The sequence below is a fragment of the Corylus avellana genome, chromosome 2, assembly GCF_965113065.1.
Source record: "Corylus avellana chromosome 2, dhCorAvel1.hap1.2, whole genome shotgun sequence".
NCBI classification, from domain to species: domain Eukaryota; kingdom Viridiplantae; phylum Streptophyta; class Magnoliopsida; order Fagales; family Betulaceae; genus Corylus; species Corylus avellana.
The window spans coordinates 40,176,307-40,191,676 of NC_142491.1; the positions used below are offsets into that span (position 1 = coordinate 40,176,307).

The following is a 15,370-nucleotide window of genomic DNA, read 5'->3' on the forward strand; positions in this document are numbered from 1 at the left end:
TATATTTTTGGGTTAAATTCACTTTACCCCCTAAGTTATAAGAGTTTTTCAATTCGAACAAAAATATTTAAAAATTGACAATGTACCCCCATAATGTTTCAAAAAGTTTCAAAATTTGACGAAAATCTATGAAATTATGTAATTATCCTCAATGTTTTTTTTTTTTTTTTTGATAATTTCCATCAAATTAGATGAAAATTAGTAATAGAGGGTCTGGATTAATAATTTTTGAAATATTAGAAAAGTATATTGTCAATTTTTAAACTTTAGGGTTTAAATTAAAAAAATTTCTGAAACTTCGAGGGAGTAAATTGAATTTTTCTCTGCTACATCATAGACGAAACTAAGAAGGGTTGGTGTGGGGTATGACACTCTGACCTCCTAGATATTTTCTTAACAGTCCAATCGCCTTAAAATTAAACTTTAGTTCCATCCCGACTTACATCAATTAAAAACAAAAAAAAACGTTGTATGATATGATAGATAACATCAAAATTTATTTGTCGGCTTGCCCTTGTCTCTATCTCTCTGTGTCTTGTATTTTGGTGGGATTTGATTTTATAATATGAGCCAAAGGATGGCCTAGCCCACTAGAAACGAAAACTGATTGAGAACTAGTCCATTTGTTATGTGTTGAGCAAATAGCCCAATTCTTAAGATTGGTCCACCACCACATAACTACAACTTGTTCCAATGGCGGCCTCTCATTTTTGGATTGGGGGCTCATTTCAACGTCAATATATTCCCTTCTGGTTGCATCCACTCACGTCTTATATCCATTATCCCTACAATTCATATATATATATATATATATATATATATATATATATATGTGTGTGTGGTGAGAGTTCGATTCTCGAAATGAGAATCTTCAATCCTATTAGTATTAGCCGTTTTGAGACTCATTAATGCTCTGATGGGACTAGGTCAGACTATATGTCAATCAGACTTGAATAAATGCCTATAGTTACGGTTGTGAAATAATGGTGATCTAATATAAAGATGGAGTGATTTGTTTGATCATTTTGTTTTTTGTTTTTTTAAACAAAAACATTAACAACTCATAATATAAAATACTCAAGAGCTACAAGAAGATATGGTTAAGTAAAAAACTCTCGACATCTTTTTAAAAAAACTTCCAACATTCTCCTATGAAAGTATTGAACTTGGTTATCATGTGTATTCAACAATTGGTGACTTAGTTAAAAAAAAACAATGAAAAGTTTTTATTTTTATTTTTTTGAGTGAGAAAAACAAGTGGGAGATAAAAATAAATAAATAAATAGAGAATGTTTAACAAGGAAGAAGCTGCCCATTTAACTAAATTACTTATGACTTGTAAACATTAATTTTTCTATCAATTTTGGAAATTGACAACTTGTCAATGTGGAAAGCAAGCTAAGGACACGAGAAATTCTCCAATCAAAGTAGAATTTTCACAATATTCATTGCCTATTTGCTTTGGAGCTTAATGGTTCCTCATGTTCTTTACAAAGTAAAGTTGTTGGTGCTTGATTGTAGGTGGTGAAAGAAAAGAATCTAGTAATAATAATAATAATAATAAATAAAAAAGCTTGAGTTAATTACAACTTTTATTTCAATTATCTTATAAACTCGTGTGGTAGTCTATATTAGTGCCACGTGGCATAACAATGGAGTAAAAGTTCAGCAATACCAAATTTAATAGGTAAATTCAATTATTCAATAATTAACTTAGTAAATGTTACATACTGCCATATCAGTTTGTAATAGATTTGTTCTTTAAAAACTCTTAAAATAAGATGAAGAGTGTTACATATACTCCCAAACATTCATTATTTAATGTGACAGTGAAAATCACTATTAAATAAAAATAACAAATAAAAATATTTATAGCATTGAATATTAATTTTTATTTTTACGTCAGGAATTGAGCACTTGAAAATATAAATAACTTTTCTCTAGTAAAATATTAAAAAAAAATTAAAAAATTAATTGAAACTGCCACATCATCAATATTACAAGTGACTTGTATAAGAGCGTGGTATATAAATATATAATATAACGAAAAAATATCTAAAATTTGAATTGAAATTATTACGTCAATATTACATAATAAAAATGTGGATATAGCATTTATTGCTACTGTTGTTGAAGTAAAGAAAAGATCCAATGGGAGATGGACAGAGCGTATTAAACACGCGGAAAACGTGGTGCTGAGGTGGGCAAAGACAAAGCCACAAAACAACAGAGACGGTGTCTTTAAACTCTTCAGTGGTTAAGAGCCCGACGGGAGCTTAGCCGAAGCGGACGACGAAGACTCGCACGCTCACTCTGCCGCTCGCACGCTTTAAAGCACGCGCTTTTTTATTCATTTCTTCTTCCCCGAAGACTCCTCAGCTTCTCATTCGCAGGGATCTCTGAGATCAGTAGGTGTGTTGACTCTGTTTTCCGATTTCGTTTCAGATCGGCGACTTCGCTTGCTCTCTTGCTCGTTATTCGCTATATATGCTCAGCATTGTATGTGAGTCCGGTTTTTTTGTCTCTTCGATTCATTCTCTTTCAACAATTCGTCTTCTTCCAGGTCTCGTTTGCGGTGAAGAATGGCGATGCTCTAGGGATTTGATAGCTCGTTTGATTTTGTTGTGCAAGGAAAGGAAGAAGAAAATGATTAACAAAACGCTCCTTTTGACTTACCTGTACCTGCTAATCTACATTTTGCTTTCGTCCGGAGTCATTTTGTACAACAAGGTACTGAATTTTCTGTTTCTCGCTGCCGTTTGTGTTTGTGTGAATGTTTGTGCGAGTGTTTTTGTTGGTTGCAGTGGGTTCTGTCTCCGAAATACTTCAACTTCCCGTTTCCTATAACGCTTACAATGATCCACATGGGGTTTTCCGGAGCCGTTGCGTTTTTGCTTGTTCGTGTTTTCAAGGTAATGGGTTTCTTCTCATGCTGGGAGTACTATGCCATTGTCGGTGTTAGAAGTGTTTTTCTTACTTCACGTGATGGTAGGCTCAAATAGCTACAAGTATCAGTGTGCTGCCACAGTTGAGCATGTTTTGGGCAGTGTTAAATTCTAGTCATTTTTAGAAACTTCTAGAGCCTCAAATTGTGGGACTGAATGAGAGACCGTGGGTGTAAAGGCGTGGCCTATGACAATGTTGCCAACGTTGTATGTTGTGGTTCCAAAAGAGCAATTTTGAACTACTTAATTGTCCTGCTTTTCAGTGGTATATTTGTTCTCCGAGTTACTTCTCATTCATACCATGAAGCTATAATTTGTTACGAAATGGGCCGAGGTACACATCGTGGCTGCGAAATTGCTTGATTCCAATACTTAGGTGGTCTTCTGTACGTTAGCATCCTTATGCATGAGTGAAATACGGAATTCTAATCTACAAAATGAAATTTTTCGGCTGTTTTTTTTTTTTTTTTTTTTTTTTAAGGTGGGGGTTGGGTCCGTTGGGTTTTTTTCTTTTTCCTTCTTTTAATGTTTTTATTTTCATTGTCAAATTGATACAGTTAAATTATTTTGAATGTGCAGGTTGTATCTCCTGTCAAAATGACATTTGAAATGTAAGCGTATAGTTTCTCAACTTTCTTCCACCCCCTAACTCCCCGGCGTTCCTTTTTTGTTGTTATAATTCTTTATCTCTGCTTCATTTGTACAGTTTCTCTTTCCTAATTTTTTGCTTGGGTGTACAGATATGCAACGTGTGTGATACCAATAAGTGCCTTCTTTGCATCAAGTCTTTGGTAAGCACTAAAATCTAACAGAACAGACCTCTTGTTTGGCATGTGACTTGGTGATTCTATCATTAAGGAGGGATGAACATGTATGTCATGTATTTATTTGGTCTATGTTCACTATCAGGGGGGAAATCCTTGAATTTTCTTGTTAGATCTGATGTTTGAAATTGGTTTTTGTGAATATACCTACAAGTATAAGCAGTTTTTGTGTAGCCTATCTAAGCATATTTTATTTCGATTTGGCTGAGCTTGTGACCGAGCTTACTTGTTAGCTTAATTCTAGATTCCTACATGTGTCTGAACCCAGCAAATCTTACCTATTCCCATGAAAATTTGGAGCTGTATTGAATGTTTGTAGTTCACTATGCCCTGAAGTGAGCAGGAATTTTACTGTCATCAAGCAAGATAGTCTTAAGGTTCTCTAAATAAATTTGAATTTGCTTGCTTTTAGTGGCTGGATTGTCATCAATTTGGTTTGGTATATGCAGTATTGCTGAATCTTTATCACGTCATATATGATTTTGAAGCTTAATACTTTTTCTTTTGTTCCTTCTTTTTTTCTGTAGTTGCTCATAATTCGCAATTGTTCTTCTGTTCTGAAGCTTTCCTCAATGATTCTTTGATAGACAGCAGAGTTCCTATTTTTAATTTATAAAAAAATAAAAATAAAAAAATAAAAAGAAGTTTTTTTTGGTATGGTTGTGTTTGAGAAGATAACTTTGGCGCTAGAAGGCCCATCACTGCCTTATCTGGGGTTTGGACAGTCATGCCTTATTACCAGTAGTCAGGTCTTCATAAATGGTCTTAAGGTTTTAGAGGAATGATGTGTGTTGACTATTTTTTTTCTCCTCTTCTTATGACAGGTTTGGTAACACTGCTTACTTGCACATTTCTGTGGCCTTCATCCAGATGCTCAAAGCCTTAAGTATGTATGGAGAAGCTGCATATGTCTTACTATCATGATAATGTTCTTTAACTCTACTAAATGCCTACTTATATGTGAATTTGGATGTTTCAGTGCCTGTGGCAACATTCATGATGGCTGTTATGTGTGGCACTGACAAGCCAAGGTGTGACGTATTCTTGAACATGTTGCTGGTCAGTGTTGGAGTTGTCATTTCCTCATATGGGGAGATTCATTTTAATGTAGTTGGTACAGCTTACCAGGTTACAGGCATCTTTGCAGAAGCTCTTAGGCTTGTCTTAACACAAGTCCTTCTTCAAAAGAAGGGCTTGACTTTAAATCCCGTCACCAGCTTATACTACATAGCTCCATGCAGGTACTTTGTTTAGAAGCTTCTGGGTTTATTTTCTCTAGAAAGCAACAGATTGCCTGTACGACATATAGATGGTGAACAATATAAGTAAAGGCATTACCTTTTAAGCGTTAATATTGATCGAACATTGTAACTTGATTTATAGAGATTTTGGTTATGTGGTGATTGACATCCTTTATTTAGTTGTTGTGTCCGGAAATCATACGATTTCTAAATAGTGCAATTTATATTGCATGAAATATATTTTTTAGTGGACAAACAATTACGGGTCTTAGTAGCTATTCACATGATCCATCCCTAAGACATTAAAAAAAAAAAAAAAAGAAGATACATCCGTGAGACCATGTGACTTTCTTTCTTTGTTCTTTTTTGGTAAATGTTTTTTTAAAGCACTTCCAATGATGGGTAAAGAAAAAAGAATGGGCGGTGAATACTATGGAATGAGCTACTCACTTGTTGACACTTTGTTATTTGCAGTTTTATGTTTTTGTTTGTGCCTTGGTACTTACTGGAGAAGCCTGGGATGCAAGTTTCACAGAATCAGTTTAACTTCTGGATCTTTTTCTCCAATGCTCTTTGTGCTTTGGCCCTGAACTTCTCCATTTTCTTAGTAATTGGCAGAACAGGAGCAGTTACCATTCGGGTAGCTGGTGTTCTGAAAGACTGGATATTGATAGCCCTTTCAACTGTCATATTTCCAGAGTCCACAATAACAGGGCTGAATATAATTGGCTATGCAATTGGTAAATCTCCACTCATATGAAGTGCAAGCTTTCGATCAGAGACACAATTTCCACCTCTTTTAAACCTCATTAAAATTCTTTTGTACCCCTGCAGCGCTATGCGGTGTTGTCATGTACAATTACATAAAGGTCAAGGATGTTCGAGCATCTCAACAATCTGCTGAAGGTCTTCCTGAAAGAATGACAAAGGTCAATCTCATGGATTATCCTTGATATTAATCTCTATGAATATAATTTGTTCTTTCATCAAAAGTTTATCCTCTACCATCTTAATGACAATGCATTGAAATGTTCATAGAATTATCATGTGCTTGAAACACTGAAGTCTGATGTATTTACTTTAATCTGCTTGGTGAGCTCATATAATTCGTTCACAAAGCCAACTTGTAAGAATGTCAGTCTCTAGGAATATTAATCTTGTGATTGGAAAATGTTTGTCAAAAATTCAAAATTAGCAGCTCGGTTTATATTGATTTTTTTTTTTTTTTGGATAAGTTTGTATTGACTCTTAATTGGCTGGTAAACACTGAAATCTGTCTTTGGAGTAGACTTCTGTACAAGAATGCTCTGCCAACCAAAGGTTATTGATTATGTTCAATTCCAGTTGAACCTAATCCTGGATTCTGAACTGCTTGTTTGCCACAAAGTATGTATATGATGTATGCTCAATCTTAATAATGCATTTGGGATTTCTAGTTGGTCATTTAACAATATGTAGCAATAGCCATATACTATATGGGTCTTTTTTTTTTCTTCCAGTTGTCATAATTTTGAGATGCAATCTATAGATTATGTTGTTAGATGATATAAACCCTCTAAGAGGTAGATAGAGTCATCATAGGGCTCAATTACCATTGTGTTGTTAAAAATCCCCAGGAAAGCTATCAAGCAATTGGTGATTCCTTGAGTTATTACAATCTATTTTTCTCTGGGAAGAGGGGTTGTAGCTTTCTCCCAAATTTGTCTGCTGGTACAATCAAAATATTTTGTTGTCAATTTACCTTTTCTTCTCTTCTAACGGCTGTGTTTTTCATTTTGGTTAATACAGGATTGGAAGCTGGAGAAGAAGTCATCTGACATATTTGTGCCTAATAATAATGGTGATAGCAGCAGGGGAAGCGGTGGGGGTAATGGTGCTGCCTCCGATTTGAATGTTGATGTAGAAGCACCTCTGCTTTCAACATCAAGATTATCTCATATCGGGCGTACACAACTCGTGCGCGATTCGTGACACAGCCTAAATGTAGGTGGATGTTAGAGAAACAAGTAGATGAAGCCAGTTCAAGTACACCCTACTCCATTCTTTCCAGTCAATAGATTTACGCATTGAGAGTAAAGGCAATTCATTTGTAGCATTTGTATTGTTTGTTGATTTGCCAATCTTTGAGTTCGGTAAGGACGAATTGACCATAATATAATCAAGGCTCTTTGATTTGGATAACAAGTTTTTGTATCTCCCCTTAAAACCCGTCATTCCCAATCACTGAGAAGGATTCCTCAAAAATTATGGTTTGGGAAAAGCTTTTCTGAATTCAAATGGATTCTATCTCATGAGAGAAAGGTCCTCAGAAAAAGGAAGATAAGAGTTGCAACAAGAAAGTGCCATTCATTCCCAACCACATGTTCGATGCCATTACTTTCATTTGGTAAGGGATTTGTTCCCATGACCCCTTTGAATGGTACTCTCGAGATTGTAGCTAATGCCAAGGAGAGAGAACATGGGCTACAATGGAAGTTCTCAACTAAAAATATCCTGATGAGTAATGTTAAAAATTACACTTTTATTTCATCACTATCGTCAATCAACTATTGAATCAGTTCTTGCCAAAAAAAAAAAAAAAAATCCAAATATTGATTAATTCTGCCATATCGTGCCAGTAAGGTGGGATAATGGAATAATGTGTGGTTTCTATCATTAAGTCTCTCGGATATAACACTGGAGGGCAAAACCATCCCTAGAATGTGGAGAGCAATTTGAAAAGTATCAACTCACAACATATCATGGATGAGACCACCAAACCCAACCTGAATTTCTGGAGGTAAGAGTCAGACTAATTTTATACAACATGCCAATACCCAAAGGCGGAAGGCCAGCCACTAGAAAATAAAATAGTGTGTATACATTTGAAAAGACCATACAGATCTCCTTTCAAGGGAAACATAGAATGGAATTTCACAACGGAGTTTTCTTTCTAGATTACAGTGGTCTTGAAAGGTTTACAGAAAGAACCACTCATTCAAAACAAAGCAAAATGGGCTCGCATGTGATTTACACATAAAAGAGAATCATAAACATGATATGCACATATCAGGCAAGAATGGATAAAATTAAAGAAAGAAGATTAAAAAAAAAAAAAAAAAAGAGTGACACCCGCAAACAGCATTCCTCTGACCTCCCTTTGTCATGAACTACAACATGAATCATAACTGAGTGGGAAAACTGCAATGAAATGAGGATTCTAATCAAAATGTTCTGTAGCCCACAAAAGCCTCCTTGAGGGAGCTGGAGGTGCCAATCCTGGGATGTCCCTGATGTTTTTGTTACCGGGGTTCACAATCTGAAAATTTACACAGCAGATAAGTATGCAGGGTTAGTGCCAGCATTGGTGTGTCCATATCAGTATGCGCATTAATATGCTAGCCTAGGTTTACAGGAGTGAAATATGATACAAAAGATAGGTATTATTTATTTTCCACACTATGCTAACTTTCATGACATTTCATGCCAAAAAGGAAATTTATAGAAAAGAACCACCACCATCAAGCAACAATGAAGGCGTTCAAATAAAAGCAATGTCGAATTTGAACTGGAGTTTCATATCATATTATATTCATATATAGGCTTACCTCACTAACACCTTTATTTTTATTTTTTCGTCATCTTCCTTCCATTAAGGATGTTTTACCAAAACAAACCATAGAAAGAAAACCGCATTGATGTCTCCATTACTCAAATTCATTAAAAGGTGCATTAGTAGGGACCATAGCAAGTTGGTATATTACTTCAAAACTACAGAAAGTTTACATACGAGAAAGAAGAATAGGATATAAATGAATTTAAGAGGATACCTTGACAATAATAATGGCTACTACACCACAGACAATAAGGAATAGAAAAAGCATGATGCATTTGTCTGTAGCCACCTGAAATAAATAAATAAATAAAAAAGATTTAGTTTTCAAAAGGATAAATGGAAAACAAGTTGCATTCAAAGGGGGATGGGAAGAAAGAACTAACCTGCCTACCAATCTCCTTCACAAGCTGGGAGGCCTTCTTAATTGAGAAGTTAATTGTATCCAGCTCATTAACAATTCGGCCCATTTGTTCAGTCTGCAAAATATTGGATCAGAGAACAGAAGGCTAAACACATCAGAAGAAGAATCATAGAGATCACCGAATTTGTTATACTTACTTGGCCCTTTAATGTAACAGCAGTTTGAGTTCCCACTTCAATTGTTTGTTCAACAACCTAAGAATGAATTTCAAGAGTTCAGAACACTGGCAACAGAAACCTTTGAGCTAATCCATGTTTCAAAAGCAATTCACCTTTTTAGTGCGGTCAATGGCCTGATCAGTCTCATTCATTGTCGTCGTTCCAGCATTTATAAGTTCTTGATTAGACATAGCTACAGGGCAAGACATGTAAAAGTTGTTAAACAGACTTCTCTGCAAAGCATGAAAGAAACAAATCCATACATGCATACACGCATATAAATCTAGGGTTATTTTATCTTTGAAACGTTTTTGTTTATTTTGTTGTCAGATGAAGTTTGAGCAACTCAATACAATTTGTCAAATAAAACATCATCATTGTAATCAAGTGTTGTTTAGAGTGTGCTGTGAAAGATACTCCAGCATCAAAACCTTTTCTCGCATAGCCAATAACTCAAAAGATTGAAAAAAAAAAAAAAAATCAGATTCCCATGAAATGATTAGGACTCATGAAATCCATTTAAAAATGAGGGGAAGACTTCGTGAAATTCCTTCTTTAGTTTGGTAGGTTCTCTATTGTCAACAAGTAGGAACTATTTGATAGGTTTAGTAGGCAAAATATTTCAATTGGAAATAATGATTCTATAACAAATATCTAACCAAACTTTATTACACACTAGTCATATGATCAAAACTGCTATCAAATTGGATGTATGTCCATAGCTACTAACAGAAAACATATTCATCAAGGGAACACATTAGCAGACCTTTTGCCCTGAGTGGTAATATCAAACAAGTTGGAACAAATCTGTGAATCAGAGAGAGATAGATCTCACCTGATGCTACTTGAACATTGTCATCAGCCGTGGGTTCACTAACTCCTGCTCCCATATCAAAGAGCTCAACTCTCTTATTACCAAGGGTAGTCATATACCTGCAGTTCAGCCAAATAGACTATGATATACATATTTTAAGGCCAAGAATACCCATCCAACAGATGAAAAATGAATAGAAATTTTGTTAGATTTGCTGACTGAATTCTACAACCAACTGATTTTTTTTTTTTTTTTTTCAAATTATTAATCAGATATCAGAAAATGGATAAGTCAACTTACGTTTTTCTCAATGCTACATATGAATTCAGCTCTTTGATCTGCAAATGTGAAGTATTGAGACATAAGACAGAGGTTCATAAGCAAAAACACAGAAAGTATCAAATAAATAAGCAGGACCATGGCAAAGAAATAAGCAGCCCATCATTCCACATAATGTATGACAGACCTTGAATGTATGTGTCTCCAATTTGCATGTGTATGTTCATGTCATGAATGCAAAAATAAAAGTTTCCAAACACTGACCATAGACTGCTTCTCATCATTGAGTTGCTTGTTAACCTCAGGAGGATTTCTGCCCTCCTCGTCTTTAAGTTCACGATCAAACTCCTTGACTAATCTGAAACAATATATTTAAAAAATAAGACTTCATAATATCCTGAATATACACAAATCATAGAACCTTAAGAAAGATTATTCTTAATTCTTTTTGTTGTTACTTTGTTTTCATACATGGCGAATGGTCAAGAATTGACTCTTTTCTATCCCCATATCATAGGCTTAGGGCATGGCAGAAAGGTGCCAACACTCTAATCACATGAAAACAGTGAAGCTCTCATCCATCCAGGTCTGAGTCATCTTTCTTGACAACAATTTATTTTTGGAATGCCAAAGTCACCTTCTGAGATATTTGTTTAACAGAGCAAAGTTCATTTTTAAATTTGAGATAAAACTGTTTGATGGGGGAAACATTATGTTCCAGAGTTCACCTTCTCTTTGAACTTTTTGTTGGCAAAAGGAAGCAATACAATGCTACATATATAATATTCAAAACCACCATTCCCTGAAAATACATTATTAGAGATGAGAAACCACCCAGTGGCATACCTTTTGCACTCCCTCATCCTTCCCGTCAGTTCTTCCAGCTGTTTACTTTGTCTATTGGAGTCTTTGATCTTATCCAGCTTCTGGAATCCATTTCTGAATGCAAAGAGGAAAACTTCATCATAATTATAACACAATCATACAAGGAATGTACCCAAATAGTCGTTGAAAGTACGACAAGTATCAATCTTGTGGCACCCAAACAAAAGGGACAACTAACAATCAACTACACTACGACTATTTAAAGTATCAGATAAATGAATCTTTTAAAACCCCTAATGATACATGGTCTGCAGTGATCATGTATATGTGAAATCAGAAGCACATAAACAAGTGGTATGATAGAGTAGACAACACTCAAGAGTAATAAGAAAATGGCCACATCTACAGAAACAGGGCATAGAATAGTTCAACAATCATAACATATAAATTTACTCATTTAAATAAACCAAAACACTTAGTAAGTGGGAAGAACGAGTGAACCAAACCCCCCAAAATCACCCAAATAGAACAGTAAACTAAGAAAGCAAGTTCCAGAGGATAAAAATTGAATTAAGCCAAATATTTCATAGTACTTCAATTTACAAAAGAAACATAAAATCCCAATTAACATGACCATAAGCTTTTTTTAAGTACAGCTTGTAGAGTACACCTGCCTCCCCAAATCTTATTCTACTATCAAGGCATTCATTGGCAATAAGATCGAGATCTAGGATTTACCTACCCCGGATGAAAGCATTATGTAACTTTGAGACAATCTTCTCCAACACCATCTTAAGCTTGTTTGCTAAAATCTTAGAAAATAATTTTGTAGATGCCACTCACAAGACTAATCGGGCGAAAGTCTTTGGGATCAACAGCCCTAGAATCCTCGGGATGAGGGTGATTAATGTAGAATTAAGGCCCCTTTTGAACTTACCTCTAGCATCGAAGTGACGAAAGACCTTCATAATGTCTTCTTTTAAAACATCCCAACAAGCTTGTAAGAACACCATAGAGTAACTGTCAAGGCTCAGCGCCTTATCACCATTCATAGCTTTCACTACCTCCCACACCTCTCTTTCCAATACTCTCTCCAGCCAAATAGCCTCAGCCTCACCAATAGAATCAAAGGAAAGGCCATCTAACAAAGGCCGCCAGCTAAATTACTCGGTAAACAAATTTTTGTAAAACTGGACAATGTGCTCGCTGATCTCCATCCGGTTGGTAGAAAGTGTGCCATCAATCAACAAGGAGTTAACGGAGTTCTTCCTCTTGTTAAAGTTTGCTACTTCGTAAAAAAAACTCTGTGCACTTATCACCCTCCCTTAACCACAATTCTGCCTTCTTCATTCTCTCCTCATCATCTAATCCCCTTGCTTCTTCAATGGTATCAAAAGCACATACCTCTTCCAATAGAATCTTTTTCTTTCTCCCTACATCACTAAAGACCTCCTCACTTCATTTCCTAATCAACTTTCAAAGCCTTGAGCTTGCTGGCCAAAACAAAGCTCAAAGAGCCTTGGACATGATAAAGAGTCCCACCATTGTTTCACCCTATCCACAAAACTCTCAGACTTCAACCACATGTTCTCAAATTTGAAGTACTTGCTTCCTCTATGAAAGTCAGCACATTAAAGGAGAATCGGGAGCTTATTGGTTACTTCCTTTAGAAAAAGTAAAATCCCTTTGTATCTTTGAACAATTGCTTTTGTTTTCCCTTCGGTGATTAGCTATTACGAGTTCCTTGTTCTTTAGGTAGGTGTTTTCTCATGTATACTTCTTGCGTACATGGGAGCGCCTTACGCTTTTAATGACATCTCAATTACTTATATATATGTATATATACTAAAAAGTAATCAATAAGCACAACATGAGATTACTACCCATACAGTAAGGTCCTTAGTATTGTTATTCTGATTTTGGTTCTTGGTAAAAGCATCCATCAATAAATATCTACTAATATGAACAATGATGAACCAAGCTTGTGGAGAGGAACAAACTCTAATCCTTCAACTTTCATATGAACTAAATACTGAAAGATGCACTTCACTCTAATCTATCCCAAGGAACATTAACCTTAATACTAATGTTCCACTGTACAAACAATTTAAAACTGCACCCTGGAGCTTATATGCCCTCGTACTACATTTTCCTTGTTCATTAGGCTGTCATATGACTCATATGATTATTACTGATCCAATTCAACCCATCTAACTGTTCCAGAAAAAATCCTCTACAACTCTCTAAAGCGCAGCCTACACATTTTTTTATAATTGTAGCAGCGGTCAGAGATATGAGAGCCTCAAGCATAAGCATGTGCTCTCCTTCTGGAATGTTGGCTGCCTGTGTCAATGACTAATAACCCAAAGGCATCCACAATACACCTTCTATTAACAACCCACCAAACTAACATCTTTGACATTCCAAAATGGACATATCGGCAGCTAGGAGAGCACAATATTACTCAGCACCAAGCAGAAATCATTTTGACATTTCAATGAGGTAACCCCTTCTCAGGAATAAGAATACCCAGTAGGTAAGATATCACCATCTTTCAGCACTAAAATTATTCCATAATGGACGCAATATATGTCACTCAAAGAGCCAAATGGTCTCTTCTATTTATCCCTACAACTCCGTTAATAATAGTCTCCGCAAATACCAAATCAACTCCTAAACTGAATGTCTAACAAAGCAAAAGAAATCAGCGAAATGAACAAACCAATTCCATAGCAAAAAGCAGCTACACGTATACCCCTACTTTTGAGTTCTCGAATATTAAATCGACAGAATAATCAAACCCACGCTTTCAATCAAAGCAAGATCCCAAGATTCACAATCACATTACAATAACCATACAAACCATAGAGAGAAAGAGATAAATGGGGAACATACGATAGGGCTCGAAAATTATCGCGGATTTCACCGTGGATCTGCTCCAACTGAGGCCCCATCGGTAAGTCGCTCGCCATTGTTGCCGGAAACTAACAAAACTTTCCGGCCAGCCGATCCCACAACAAACCCTCCCAACTCCGCCGAATTGAAATCAATAGCCCTTTCGATTCACTGCCAAATAGAGGTTGATGGAGGCTTTGGGAGAAAATAACATAAAACAAAAACCCTAATCGTAGATATTTCAGGTACTAGTTCTCACAAAATTTGAAGAAAAAAAAAAAAAAAAAACATCGAATTTGAAATGATTGAGTGCAAAGAGAAACGCAAAGAGAATTTTCGGAAGGCGTGGAACGAAGAGAAAGCAGAGGACAGATGGAGAATCGCTGTCTGATAATCGTTATTTATTTATTTATTATTTATTATTTATTTTTGGTTTGCAATGCCTTTTGAGCCGAGAAGCTTTCTAATTCCATGTAAAATACCATCTCGCGAAAAATTGTTTTTCATCTAATTTATCACTATTTTTTAAAGGAATAAATGCAATTTTATCCTTGTAATAAGGGTATGTATCATACCGTGATTTCAAAAAATGCGATTTTAAAAAGTGTCTTTAAAAAATGCAGTTAAGCATTTGATAGAATTATGATTTGACCTTTAAAATTGCAGTTTACTTTTGTAAAATTGTGTGTTTTTTTTTATAAAAAAAACACACAATTTTACGTACTATTTGAAAATGCGGATTTTCTAAGTTTTTCAAATCGCAATTTTTTTAAAATGCAATCCCAAACCATCTATTTTTTACAATTTGGTTTGAAATTAAGGACAAAGTTTTTCTCTAAATTGGGTTGAAAAAATTTTCTCCAACTTATTCTATAAAAATGACATGTGTCCTCTACAAGCATTTGATAGAATTGTGATTTGACCTTTAAAATTGCAGTTTACTTTTGTAAAATTGTGTGTTTTAAAAAAATAAAAAAAAAAACACAATTTTACGTACTATTTGAAAATGCGGATTTTCTAAGTTTTTCAAATCACAATTTTTTAAAAATGCAATCCCAAACCATCTATTTTTTACAATTTGGTTTGAAATTAAGGACAAAGTTTTTCTCTAAATTGGGTTGAAAAAATTTTCTACAACTTATTCTATAAAAATGACATGTGTCCTCTACAAGCATTTGATAGAATTGTGATTTGACCTTTAAAATTGCAGTTTACTTTTGTAAAATTGTGTGTTTTAAAAAAATAAAAAAAAAAACACAATTTTACGTACTATTTGAAAATGCGGATTTTCTAAGTTTTTCAAATCGCAATTTTTTAAAAATGCAATCCCAAACCATCTATTTTTTACAATTTGGTTTGAAATTAAGGACAGT

At 35.0% G+C, this 15,370-nt stretch overlaps 2 protein-coding genes across 2 annotated transcripts; one reads left to right on the forward strand and one right to left on the reverse strand.

The window, feature by feature from the left end:
* Nucleotides 1–2,210: 2,210 nt before the first annotated feature.
* On the forward strand, nt 2,211–7,226 carry LOC132167280 (Nucleotide-sugar transporter family protein). Its single transcript, XM_059578197.2, has 10 exons — nt 2,211–2,412; nt 2,564–2,730; nt 2,805–2,912; nt 3,525–3,556; nt 3,686–3,736; nt 4,594–4,655; nt 4,749–5,010; nt 5,485–5,750; nt 5,845–5,939; nt 6,799–7,226. Exons 2-10 carry the CDS (start codon nt 2,647–2,649, stop codon nt 6,979–6,981), a joined length of 1,143 nt encoding a protein of 380 aa, XP_059434180.1. The 5' UTR covers nt 2,211–2,412; nt 2,564–2,646; the 3' UTR covers nt 6,982–7,226.
* Nucleotides 7,227–7,823: 597 nt separating this feature from the next.
* NPSN13 (Putative plant snare 13) lies at nt 7,824–14,378 on the reverse strand. The gene is made up of 10 exons (XM_059597073.2): nt 13,998–14,378; nt 11,124–11,216; nt 10,542–10,635; nt 10,299–10,336; nt 10,020–10,117; nt 9,298–9,377; nt 9,164–9,220; nt 8,989–9,081; nt 8,820–8,894; nt 7,824–8,308 (listed from the first exon to the last, which is right to left on the reverse strand). Exons 1-10 carry the CDS (start codon nt 14,072–14,074, stop codon nt 8,210–8,212), a joined length of 804 nt encoding a protein of 267 aa, XP_059453056.1. The 5' UTR covers nt 14,075–14,378; the 3' UTR covers nt 7,824–8,209.
* Nucleotides 14,379–15,370: the final 992 nt, after the last annotated feature.

What these genes read in the sequence shown, in the direction of transcription:
- LOC132167280 (XM_059578197.2), top strand. Translation starts at nt 2,647, where the DNA reads ATGATTAACAAAACGCTCCTTTTGACTTACCTGTACCTGCTAATCTAC. An exon ending in TACTACATAGCTCCATGCAG is followed by an intron (nt 5,011 to 5,484) that starts GTACTTTGTTTA and finishes TGTTATTTGCAG; the next exon opens with TTTTATGTTTTTGTTTGTGC. An exon ending in TTCCTGAAAGAATGACAAAG is followed by an intron (nt 5,940 to 6,798) that starts GTCAATCTCATG and finishes TGGTTAATACAG; the next exon opens with GATTGGAAGCTGGAGAAGAA.
- NPSN13 (XM_059597073.2), bottom strand. Translation starts at nt 14,074, where the DNA reads ATGGCGAGCGACTTACCGATGGGGCCTCAGTTGGAGCAGATCCACGGT. An exon ending in TATGTAGCATTGAGAAAAAC is followed by an intron (nt 10,118 to 10,298) that starts GTAAGTTGACTT and finishes GCTGAACTGCAG; the next exon opens with GTATATGACTACCCTTGGTA. An exon ending in TGAAGGAGATTGGTAGGCAG is followed by an intron (nt 8,895 to 8,988) that starts GTTAGTTCTTTC and finishes TATTTATTTCAG; the next exon opens with GTGGCTACAGACAAATGCAT.